The following is an 11,845-nucleotide window of genomic DNA, read 5'->3' as shown; positions in this document are numbered from 1 at the left end:
GTGAGAACAGTTTGGAGACGGCCTGTTCCTGTTCCAACATGAATATGCCCCAGTGCACGAAGTGTCAATCCATAAAGACATGGATGAGCGAGTTTGGTGTGTAGGAACTTGACTGGCCTGCACAGAGTCCTGACCTCCACCCTATAAAACACCTTTGGGATGAATTAGAGCAGAGACTGTGAGCCAGGCCTTCTCGTCCAACATCAGTGCCCAACCTCAAAAATGCGCTTCTAGAAGAATGGTCAAAAATTCCCATAAACACACTCCTAAACCTTGTGGAAAGCCTTCCCAGAAGAGTTGAAGCTGTTATAGCTGCAAAGGGTGGGCCGACTCCATATTAAACCCTACGGATTATGAATGGGATGTCATTAAAGTGTGCATGTAATGGCAGGCGTCCCAAAGCTTTTGGCAATATAGTGTATGCTTTATCAATTCATGCATTCACTGGAATCACACCGTTGTTGCTGCCATTAATGTTGTGCTCTACAGTTTGGGCTAGCAATACTGTAGTTAAAATGTAAAATATAGGCCCACTGTTAGATGTTTGTATTGTTAATGGACTCAACAATCCCACACATGAACTCAGCATTTTAGACTTGTATTTGTATTGCTACATGTGAATGAAACAGAGCATTTGCAATTTTTTTTACTATGATCAGTACAAAGAAACACTTGCAACCCACAATTATTATTTTTTAATAAGTAAAAAAATATGTTATTTTCTTCAATAAGGTCAAAATGTCATTTCAGCTTCACTTTATTTAAAGGTGTCCATGTTACAGTGTAATTGTATATTTAATAATATTATCCACATGCACTATAGGGCTAGAGTTAAGATTAGGTTTGGTTTAGGTTTAGTTGCATGTAATTTTGCGTAATTTATAGCTGTTACATGTAACAAGGGCACTGTAAAATAAAGTATTACGGTAATTTATTGTTTGCTGTTTTAAAAGGGATAGTTCCCCACTCCTGCTTTGTTTCTTCTGATATGAAATCACATCCTTTTCTACCATTCAATTTAGATACATTAGAAATATTATTACTAATAACAATAAAACAATACACATCATACATGAAAGTTCTTCACAATCATAAAAAACAAATATCGACAGTATAATTTCACACAATATCAACATAAAAAAAAAAAAAAATTCTGACGAGACAGGAATTAATTAAATTATTTACTGACTGCAAATTTCTAATTTCTAAGTTTCTAAACGTCCAGATTTGTTCTACGATTTCACTTGAAGTATATTGGGGCCTTTACAGCACATTATGGGTATATCTAGCTGGTGGTGCACTTGTTATTGTGGTGCATTGTGGGACTGAATGAGTGTGCTAGATAATGTACACTATGGTTTCGGACACCACTAGAAATGCTTGTGTCATTGAAATAGTTCACTGTATAAGGGTGTAGAGGCAAACTCAGAGTCAGTCAGAGTGTGGGATTTTTGGGCCTCTGGTGGCACTAAATGGAATTAAAAAAGATAAATCACTTTAAAAAAGTGTTCCCAAAACTATCTCCCATCATTGAGAACAAAGCCATAAAAAACTAATGCTTTTTATTGAGCCCAGCCGCTTTGGCTGTAGACTGCAGTCTGGTAGATGTTAGGCATGGGCTATTCCTTTTGTTTCTCACTGGTGAAAGTGTCAACAGTGGATAAAGACTTGGTATGATCCACTTTCTGTTTGTCTGGCTTTGCTGTCAGACACATCCACAGAAAGATAGATGCCCCTGCAAAAAATAAAACAATGTTGAAAGCAACTGTAGTTTTATAGAAAACATTGACACTTTACAACATTCAAACATATTTTCAAATTTTTTTAACCTCTTATATGTTCTATAACTACATTTCATCCAAAACACCTCATCTGTTCAAGAGAACAAAACTTTCTGGGAAGTTGCCGCCTTAAATATTAGGGGGGGGGGGGGGGGGGGGGGTTACAGACATATCCAAAATCACAAGACAGTACATAAACTCACAGAAACATGTTTGGCAGACGGTTCTTAACAATGATTGCCTACGCCAGGCGCTCTTTGAGGTGGGCATACCGACTCACGTTCCCCACGGCACGGTCTCCACTGCTGCTGAGGCACAGCGGCAGCTCAGTTCGTGGGGTTCGCATATGGATCTGATGGAGGGGTGTGAGACGGGCCAGCCCTTTCCCAGCCTTCACCTGTCAGATCTAGTGCCGCTTCTCTGGGTTCGGGAGACTGCACTGCGGTTTCTCACGCCCGTGGGGCGGCCGCGATACTGCAGCTGTCTTCCTCCGAGGAGGTGGATGTCTGCAGCGTCGATGCAGGGGTTGAGGACTCGTCACTTCAATCCCCTGCCAGTGAGAGCATCATGAGGGAGTCTGTGTAAAAAGCAGGCTCGACGAGCTCTTTCTCCCCGCACACTCTGCTCAGCCTCAGACTTCGGTCCATAGTAACACAAGCATCGGTTTACATGTGATACTGTTTGGTGCGAGGCATGCATTCAGCTCCTGAGGGTGCTGGCTGTGTTCATTGAGAAATATCTCGACGCATATAGAAAAAATAGGTGCGCTTATCAGGGGTTTCATCCTCTCGCCTGTGGTCTTTAATCTCAAGGGATGAAAGCCAAATATGTTGTACACAGATCTTATCTCGTGTTTGCTGAGGCAGCGTGGAGATGACGATTCCATATGATTGAAACAGTATCGTCTGGTGATTATGGCTGATTTAATTCTGAGGAAATAAAATTAAATTGTATCTGACTTTGAGGAGTTAGATATGTTCTTTCATTCGAACCATGCTCATTGATGGGTGATTATGGTGGCTTTAATTCTGAGGAATTAAATAGGATTTATCTGACTTTGAGAATCTAGATATTATCAGCTTATCTTCCATATTGTAAAGACATGGTTATGGTTCGATGCCACGGGGTTTTAATAAAGGAAATAAAACACTATGGCAAAGACCTGGTCGCCACAGAGAGGCATTTTTGGTTATGAGCTCCTCACACATGGAGCAACAAAAACAGAGCATCGCCATTCGCCATCGCCATTCACCCCCCCCCCCCCCTTTTCAAAGCAGAGGATGAGCAAGTGGGTGGTCGAGGTTATCTCACTTGCTTATGTGATGGCGGGACAGCCTTCTCCTTGGCCGTCCAGTCCCACTCTACTAGGAGTAAGGCTGCTTCCCAGGCACTCTTGTCAGGGTCCTCCCTGCAGGATGTCTGTGATGCGGCAGGTTGGTCTTTGCCACATACCTTCGTCAGATTCTACGAACTTGACATTTATTCTACTCCTGGGGCTTGAGTGCTCGCCTCCTGACACTTCACAGGCGGGTATCCGGCTCCTGTGGATGCCCGCCTGTGGGTATTCTCGTGGGTATTCTCGTTCCCAAAGAGGTGACGCAGCTCGATTTCCTATGATAGTGAACGTCTCGGTTACGTCTGTAACCTTAGTTCCCTGAATTGGGAACGAGACGCTGCGTCACCTTGCCATACTCCCTGCATGCCCGCAAGCGCCTCGTTTCATCCTTTTCAGAAGCTAATGGCGTGTGTTTGCCGGTGTGCTTTATAGTTTCCGGGTCCGTGACGCCACCCGCCTATGACGTTCCGTCTTCCTATTGGACTGATGACATACATGCTTCACGACGCAATCACGCACAGGTGTTCCCAAATCGATGACGCAGCATCTCGTTCCCAATTCAGCGAACTAAGGTTACAGATGTAACCGAGACGTTTTCTCGTCAACACCATTGCTGAGTATTTTCTCTTTAAAACTCCTGTAAATCAAAGATAGTCTTAAAAACACGGTTTTAAATCGCTAGTGTTTCTGACATTGTAACAGTCTTCAGTCTGCTACGAGTTAAGCAAAGCTGTAGTAGTAATTCTCCCTGGTAGGGAGCAGTATTAACTTTGGTTAAGGTTGGATAAATGGATAGGAGAAGAGGAGATTGAGTCGTTTTTGGTTTGTGTGCCCATGTCTATGATAGCAGTGTTCTCATAGGTTTAACATAGAGAGAGGTATTCGTCAAGGCTGCCCTATTTTGCCTCATCTTTTTCTGCTACCCATGTAACTTTTAGCCATCCACATTCAAAATAGTAATTTGAAAGGTATCGCTGTGTCAAATCGATCAATATTAAGAAGCCAACTAGCTGATGACACAACTCTTTAAAAAATAAATAATGATCAAGTTCATTTAGCCTTGGACAAATTTAGTTTTTGCCCCCCTTCTGGTTTATGTCTTAATATCCATAAGTGTTAACTTTTATCTATAAAAGATTCTACTATTGCTACATCTCAGTCAAATCTGAAGTTAAATATCTAGGTATCATTATATGTAAAGATCAGAAAAAGAGAACAGAGCTTAATTTTGAACCTCTTATTCTCTCTATCCGACGCAAATTGTATTCTTGGTTACAGCGTGATCTGTCAATAACAAGTGTTACTTTTTAAGGAAGATGGTTTATCTTGGGTTATCTATCCTGCAATGAATGTTTCTGTGGAAATTTGTAGAATGCTAAATAAAATTATAGTCAACTTTGTTTGGAATTTTAAAACTCACTTAATTTAAAAAAGGTGTTATGTTAGCTAATCTCTCAATGGGGAGTTTGAGTTAGTGGATTTTTCTACTTTTAATAATTTATTTAAAGTTAAATGGATAAAAACGTTTTTAAAAAACCCCATATCCTGTTGGTATTTTATTCCGAATCATATATTTAATTCTGTTGGAGGTTTACTTTTTTTTATTGCGCTGCAATTTTGACATCTCTAAAATACCTTTATCTTTGTCTTGCTTTCATAAACAGGCTTTAATAAATTGGTCCCTTATATATAATTATCATTTTTCTCCACATAGCTACTTTATTTGGAATAAAAAATATATTAGATATGAAAATAAATCTCTTTTTTTCAACAACTGGTTTGATAAAAATATATGTTTAGTTAGTCAGCTTTCGTGGTGTTCTTTTTACTTATGAACAATTTATGCAATAATTCTCTTTCCAGTCCCCCCAAGAGAATATGCCATTGTGTTTGGAGCAATTCCCGATTGTATTATACCTTTAGTATCGCCTGGATGCCTGCCGAACTTAGCCCCGCCCACACATTTTTTAGGTCGGGCAGTTCGGTCTGGCCTTGCTCCACAGAGGAGTAATTATCTCTGAACAGAAACTGTTCAGACCAATGAAATCATCAGGGCGGGCTTTAGACGATGATGGACAGATGATCAACAGTCACGTAATCATCACGTCATCAAAGGGGCTTGGATTATATTTGTTCAAATCCTAAACGGAGAGCTTGTTTGTATGCATTCACCTTCACAATTTCTCTCAGAAATGATGATCATGTTGGGTAAGTACTTTGTGTGTCATTATTATTTTTTTTTTACAACACCGGATCGTGTATTCCAGCCTGATTTCAGCGTGCGTGCAGACAGGGTTGCCAAGTTTTTACAACAAAGCCCGCCAACTGCTAGCCCTAAACAATAGCTTCTCGTGGGGTTCTCCGGGGAAACAATGGTGTTTGGGGGGTAAAATGTGTGTTATTTGGCAAGGTTGCCTGCTAAAATTCGCACTCATGGGTCTATATATCACATAATAGTCGCTTCAACCCGCATAGAACATAGAAAACAATCAGCGGGGAAAAAACGCAGACTTGGCAACACAGTGCAGTTGAGCTCTGTTGACGTTGCTTCGTTGCTCTGATTGGTTGTAAGTCTATCCAATCGAGGTCTTTCCTGGTTCGGTTGAAACACGCCCCATAATCTCAGCCCAATGGAGCATCAGACTTATATTCTGACTAGAATTGAGTATGACCACGTCAGGCTACCTTTAGTAAAGTCTGGCCCTAAAAGTTCTTTAGACTCCCTTCTTTTTGACAACACTAACTTATTTGTTGACCAAAGTCTTTTCAATACCATGTGAAACAAAGACATTTGTTTAGTTATTAATAGATCTCAACCTTTACCTGCTTGTGTGAGTTTTTGGAATAACATATTTAGTGATATAGAATGGGAAGAGTTTTGGCCTCTTTGACCAAAATTCTTTTTATCTAATAAAGTTGAAGTTTCCATTAAAATGATCTATAATTGTTATCCGATAAATTATAATCTTGCTAAATTTAACAATAGTATTTCACCCAATTGCTCTTTTTGCCTTTAATATGAAGAGACAATTAATCACTTATTTTCAACTGAGTATGGTTATTTGTTTTGCCTTAATTTATTTATGAATGAGGTAATTTGATTAATCATTTTGTATAAAACTAAACTATTGTCACGCCCTCACAACCATCAGACACTGCCACGCCCACTCGTTCCCCATCACCAGCATTCTGAACACCTGTGCACCATCACCAGTCACCACTACATAAGCACTTCTCATCTTCGCACTCACTGTCTGGTCTTGCACCGATCCCACCATTGACTACCTGTCCTTCCTAGAAGCCCTCACCTGTAACCATCTTCGTCGTTTTCATCATCTTCGTCTCCACCATCATCCTCGTCTTCACCTCCATCGTCCTCGTCCATCGGAGTGTCACCATCCATCTAAGAATCACCTGTGTCCTTAACCTCTGATAATAAACTTTGCACTTGCACTAATCCCTCTGTGTCCTCGTCTGTGTCTGACAGAAGACCAGACCAAATGCAGAGCTATTCGGACACAGGCGAGGACCGCACCGCAGACCACTTCACTACGCTGGTTCACGCTGTACGGTCCTCACTGGTTCACGACACTCCCTCCACCGCTTTGCAAGCTAGCATGTCATTACCTGCACCACCGGCACCTGTTACTTCGTCAGCTGCCTGCGTAAGTCCCATGGCCTGACCAGCGACCTACAGCGGTGCGGCGGAGGATTGCAGCGGGTTTCTCTTGCAATATTACCTGTATATGGAAGCGAACTCCCATCAGTTCCACAGCGAGAGAGGCCGGGTGGTGTTTATCATCTTATTAGTCTCAGGCCGAGCCCTACAGTGGGCACAGTCGCTATGGGAAGCGAATACCCCCGTCATCGGCTCAACCACCGCCTTCTGCACTCATCTAAAAGAGGTATTTGGTCAACAAACTGCCGAATTATCTGTCCATGATCAACTGTTTTCTATTCGCCATGGCAAACGAGAGACAATGAGTTCCTATGCACTGCATTTCTGCACGCTGGCCTGTATGAGTGGATGGAATGAATCAGCACTCGTCACCGCCTTTCGCCACGGCCTCCTGAGGAAACCATCACGTTTATGGTGCTGGAGGAGTCAACCGCGGACATCATCCTGGGATGCCCCTGGCTTATATTACACCAGCCGCATATCCACTGGTCCACCGGAGAGATCCTGCAATGATGTGAGAACTGCTTTGATCGTTGTATTCATCGTTCTCGCCGAAAAGGTCCATCATCATTGTCAGTTCCTTCATCATTACCTGTCCAGTCCACCTCAGTAGAGAGTCCCGAAACTCAAGTCAACATGGCCATTCCCCCAGCTTACCAGGTGTTCCAGGATGTCTTCAGCAAGCGGTTGGCTACCAAACTACCACCCCAATCGGCCATGGGACTGTGCCATCAACCTCCTGCCTGGGGCTACTCTACCTAAGGGCTTCGTCTATCCTCTGTCCATCCCGGAACCGAAGGCCTTGGAGGAGTACGTGCACGAAGCGCTACAACAAGGGTTCATCCGTCCATCGACCTCCCCTGCAATTAATTCTGAGACTGTCAAATTTAGTTATCCTCTTCCTCTGGTCCCATCCGCCCTAGAACAGCTCCGTGGGGCCACCATCTTCTCCAAGTTCGATCTCAGAAGTGCCTACAACCTCATTCGCATTCGCAAGGGAGACGAGTGGAAGACAGCCTTCTTCACTCCGTCAGGTCACTATAAATATCGGGTGATGCCGTATGGGCTGTCCAGCTCACCCTCCGTCTTCCAAAATTACGTCAATTCTTAAATAAGTTCGTCATCGTTTATATTGACGATATCCTCATCTATTCTAGTGACCTGAGGGAGCATGAGGAGCATGTCTGTCAAGTCCTGCAAAAGCTCAGAGACCATCACCTTTATCTCAGGCTCGAGAAGTGCAAGTTCCACATCTCCACAGTCCAGTTTCTTGGGTACATCATAGACAACCACGGAGTCAAGATGGACCAGAGGAAGGTGGACACCATCACCCATTGGCCTCAGCCCACCACCATCAAAGAGCTGCAGCGCTTCCTGGGATTCGCCAACTTCTACCGCCGCTTCATAAAGAATTACAGCCTGCTCACTCACCTCTCTACTCCAGAACTGGTCCAAGTCTCTGACCTGGACTCCATCGGCCACGTAGGCCTCCCACCAGTTGAAGAACGCCTTCCAGTCCGCTCCGATCCTGGTCCACCCCAATCCTCATCTACCGTTTATCGTCGAAGTGGATGCCTCATCGACCGGGGTCGGAGCGGTTCTGTCTCAGCAGCAGGGGACACCCTCACGACTCCATCCATGTGCCTTCTTTTCCAAGAAGCTATCCCCGGCGGAGCAGAACTAAGACATCAGCAACCGGGAGCTCCTGGCGATCAAGCTCGCCCTGGATGAATGGAGACACTGGGTGGAGGGAGCAGAACATCCATTTGAAGTCATCACCGACCATCGTAACCTTGAATACCTTCGAGATGCCAAACTGCTGAATCATCGTCAGGCCCGCTGGGCCCTCTTCTTCACCAGATTCAATTTCAAGGTTACATACTGTCCAGGGAACCAAAACAACCAGGCGGATGCCCGTTCTCGTCTCCACCAAGCCGACCCTGAGCACCTTGAAACCATCCGCCTGCCAGCCATGGTTGTCAGCCCGATCCAGTGGGCGCTCCACAAGCAGATCCATCAGGAGAACGCCCAACAGCCTGCTCCACCGGGAGGTCCAGAAGGGCGCCTCTATGTCCCACCTCGCCATTGCCTGCCCCTTCTGGACTTGGCTCATTCTTCACCGGGCTCTGGACACCCAGGCAGGAGAAGGACCCTCTCGCTCCTTCGCCACCGTTACTGGTGGCCCGCCATGCCTTGGGATGTCTCCCGATTCGTTAAGGGATGTTCAGTCTGCGCCATTGCCAACACCTCTAGGAGACTCCCCGAGGGCAAGCTGGTCCCTCTTCCGATCCCCGAGCGTCCCGGGAGCCATCTGGGAATCGACTTCTTGACCCACCTGCCATCATCCCAAGGATTCACCTGTATCCTAGTCGTTGTCGAACGATTTTCAAAATCATGCAAACTCATCCCCTTCAAAGGTTTACCTACCGTATTGGAAACCGCGGAGGCACTCTTCACCCAAGTCTTCCGACATTTTGGGCTTCCAGAAGACATTGTTTCCGACCGAGGACCCCAATTCATCTCTAGAGTGTGGACCGCTTTCTTCCATCTCCTAGGGGTATCCGTCAGCCTCTCATCAAGTTACCATCCTCAGACCAATGGCCAGACTGAACGAAGATCCAGGAGATTGTGAGATTCCTGAGGGTATACTGTAATGATATGATGAACTATATGCCTTTCTCCGCTGACGTTCTATGATTGTTTGTGTAACACCAACACATTATTAGCTGTTTAATAATATAGTCAAGCAAAATGATAATCATATTAATTACAAAGTTGTGTGTCCACTCTGACGTTGTAAATAGCGCAATTGTGCAGTGTTTACCTCAGTAAGCTGGCCGACTATATTTAGTTTGTGTGAGTCAGTGAGTGGTGGCAGGGCTAATTCATGAATCCGCATACAAAATGAAGCAATGTTTTTTTTTTAGTTAAATTTAAGCTATTGCAAGGCACAAAGACAATTTCACAGAAAAGAAAACATTTAAATATGTAATTTATGGGATACAATTATTGACTACAGGGGGACTTTAACTAATTTTGATGAGCTAAATCAACGTAAAAAACATGTTTTTATAACTTATTTTTTTATTAATAAGTAAATAAAATCATACATTTATCAAATCATGAAATGAATTGCAGACATATGTAATAAAGACTGTAATAATATCTTGTGTTTGGATACCTGGTTTTTGGGAATGCAGTTGTGCAAGACGCAATTGTCTTATTTTTGGATCTCTATGTTTCCATCCAGCATTTTATAGGCTATATATATATATATATATATATATATATATATATATATATATATATATATATATATATATATATATATATATATATATATATATAATTATTATTATTTTTTTTTTGCCTATAAAATTCTGGATGGAAACATATAGATCCAAAAATTACATTAAAATAGGTGGATGAAACCATAGCGTATGGTTAAGAGTAAACCTACCTTGCAATGTGTTAAAGATGCAGAACAGGTAGAGAATAGGGTAGTTGATATATCCAGAGCCAAGAAAGACCAAACCCCATGTTATACCCAGCAGACACATGAGGCCCAGCACAGTGCCTGCGTCCTTCACTGGTATTTTCTTTTGCTTCTTTAAGTCCACTTGTTTTAGCTTAAAGATCTGTCTGGACACTGTGAGTAGGACCATTAAGTTGAACAGGAATACGACGGTGAAGTAGGAAAGGTTCACGCCATACAGGACGACAGGCTCTGTGATCCAGCAACTAAACAACATACAATAAACAATGATGAAAGTTAAAAAAAGAGGAAAAAACAAACATGCTAAAAATGAAAAGATTAAGTTATAAAGCAAGGACTCACGCTGCATTTGTTGCTTTAGAATTTGAAAAAGTCACATCTTTCGTGCCATAAAAAGGACGAGTAGGATAAGTGATATGAAATAACAGCAAACTTCCAACAACAACAGCAGGGACTCCTGTGAAGAGGAAAAGATCACGGGATGAGCCACTGCACTTCAATCATTTTTTATGTTTCTAGTATTATAGTGTCCTGGTCCAGTGTGCCCAGTTAACCCACTGCAAACCAATTACTAACCTTGACAAACAGTATACTAGTAGAAAGCTCTCATTTTTCAAATTTGGTACATTTTGATAGACATGACAAAGCAATAGTCATTTATTGAATTTTGATGAGTACATCAGAGACACAAGGCAAGTTCAAACCATTCTAACATATTGATGCACATGTAAAAAAAATCATAAAGATCCATTTTAATTGTCTCTAAAAAAAAGGGCCTTTCACACCAGAGGAAACTTTTGTATAGTTCCCAAAACCATTAACCAGTACAGAAGTGTACCCTTTTTGGCACGAACTAGGAACAATTTTAGTTTTAGGAACTCCTTTTTGGGAAACTAAATTAGCTTCTACTTCAGAGTTGTCACGGGTGGTTGCAGGAAGGCAGACGTTTTAATATAATATTTAAAGGGGGGGTGAAATGCTGTTTCATGCATACTGAGCTTTTTACACTGTTAAAGACTTGGATTCCCATCCTAAACATAGACAAAGTTTCAAAAACTAATGTTGGACGTTTGATGGAGTATTTCTGTGTCAAAAATACTCCTTCCGGTTTCTCACAAGTTTCGGCGAGTTTTTTTCGAGTATGGGTCTAATTGACGTTAAATAGAGCGGAAGGTCCTTGTATGGGCTGTACGGGCTCTTCTCCCGGTAGGGTGCGTGCGCGCGTGACTAGAGGGAGAGAGAGGAAATGCACGCCGTAAACAGTCTCTCAGGTGCAGATTCAGTCGTCCGTGAACACTTATGTGGCGCGCCGTGCTACACTTTATTCCTATGGGTGACGTCGAGCGGCTTCAGCACAGCATTCCGGGAAGGCAGCGCTGCATTTGAACCGATTTGAACGCAGAAATGACGGGAAGCTTCAAGGCATCACTTCAGTCGCGTCGCAAAGTGGATTTCCACGGTCACTGCTGTCACAGGACTTCACCAAATCATACCAAAGAAGTGTGTTTTTGACAGAGCGGTCCTGCTTTGGAAGATGCCGGTGAGTAAATCAA

General features: G+C 42.9%; 1 protein-coding gene across 1 annotated transcript in view; it reads right to left on the bottom strand.

The window, feature by feature from the left end:
* Positions 1–685: 685 nt before the first annotated feature.
* The window catches only part of LOC137082561 (adhesion G-protein coupled receptor G2-like), a 31,838-nt gene continuing 20,678 nt past the window's right edge, over positions 686–11,845 (bottom strand). Inside the window, exons 8-10 of the mRNA XM_067447814.1 lie at positions 10,635–10,749; positions 10,257–10,537; positions 686–1,735 (exon numbers count right to left, since the gene is read on the bottom strand). Of these exons, the coding sequence (XP_067303915.1) occupies positions 1,620–1,735; positions 10,257–10,537; positions 10,635–10,749 (512 nt within the window). The 3' untranslated portion in view covers positions 686–1,619. The remainder of the gene's footprint in view (positions 1,736–10,256; positions 10,538–10,634; positions 10,750–11,845) is intronic.

The sequence above is a fragment of the Pseudorasbora parva genome, chromosome 1 (genome assembly GCF_024679245.1).
Source record: "Pseudorasbora parva isolate DD20220531a chromosome 1, ASM2467924v1, whole genome shotgun sequence".
NCBI lineage: Eukaryota > Metazoa > Chordata > Actinopteri > Cypriniformes > Gobionidae > Pseudorasbora > Pseudorasbora parva.
This window is presented reverse-complemented; position numbering and strand designations above follow the sequence as displayed.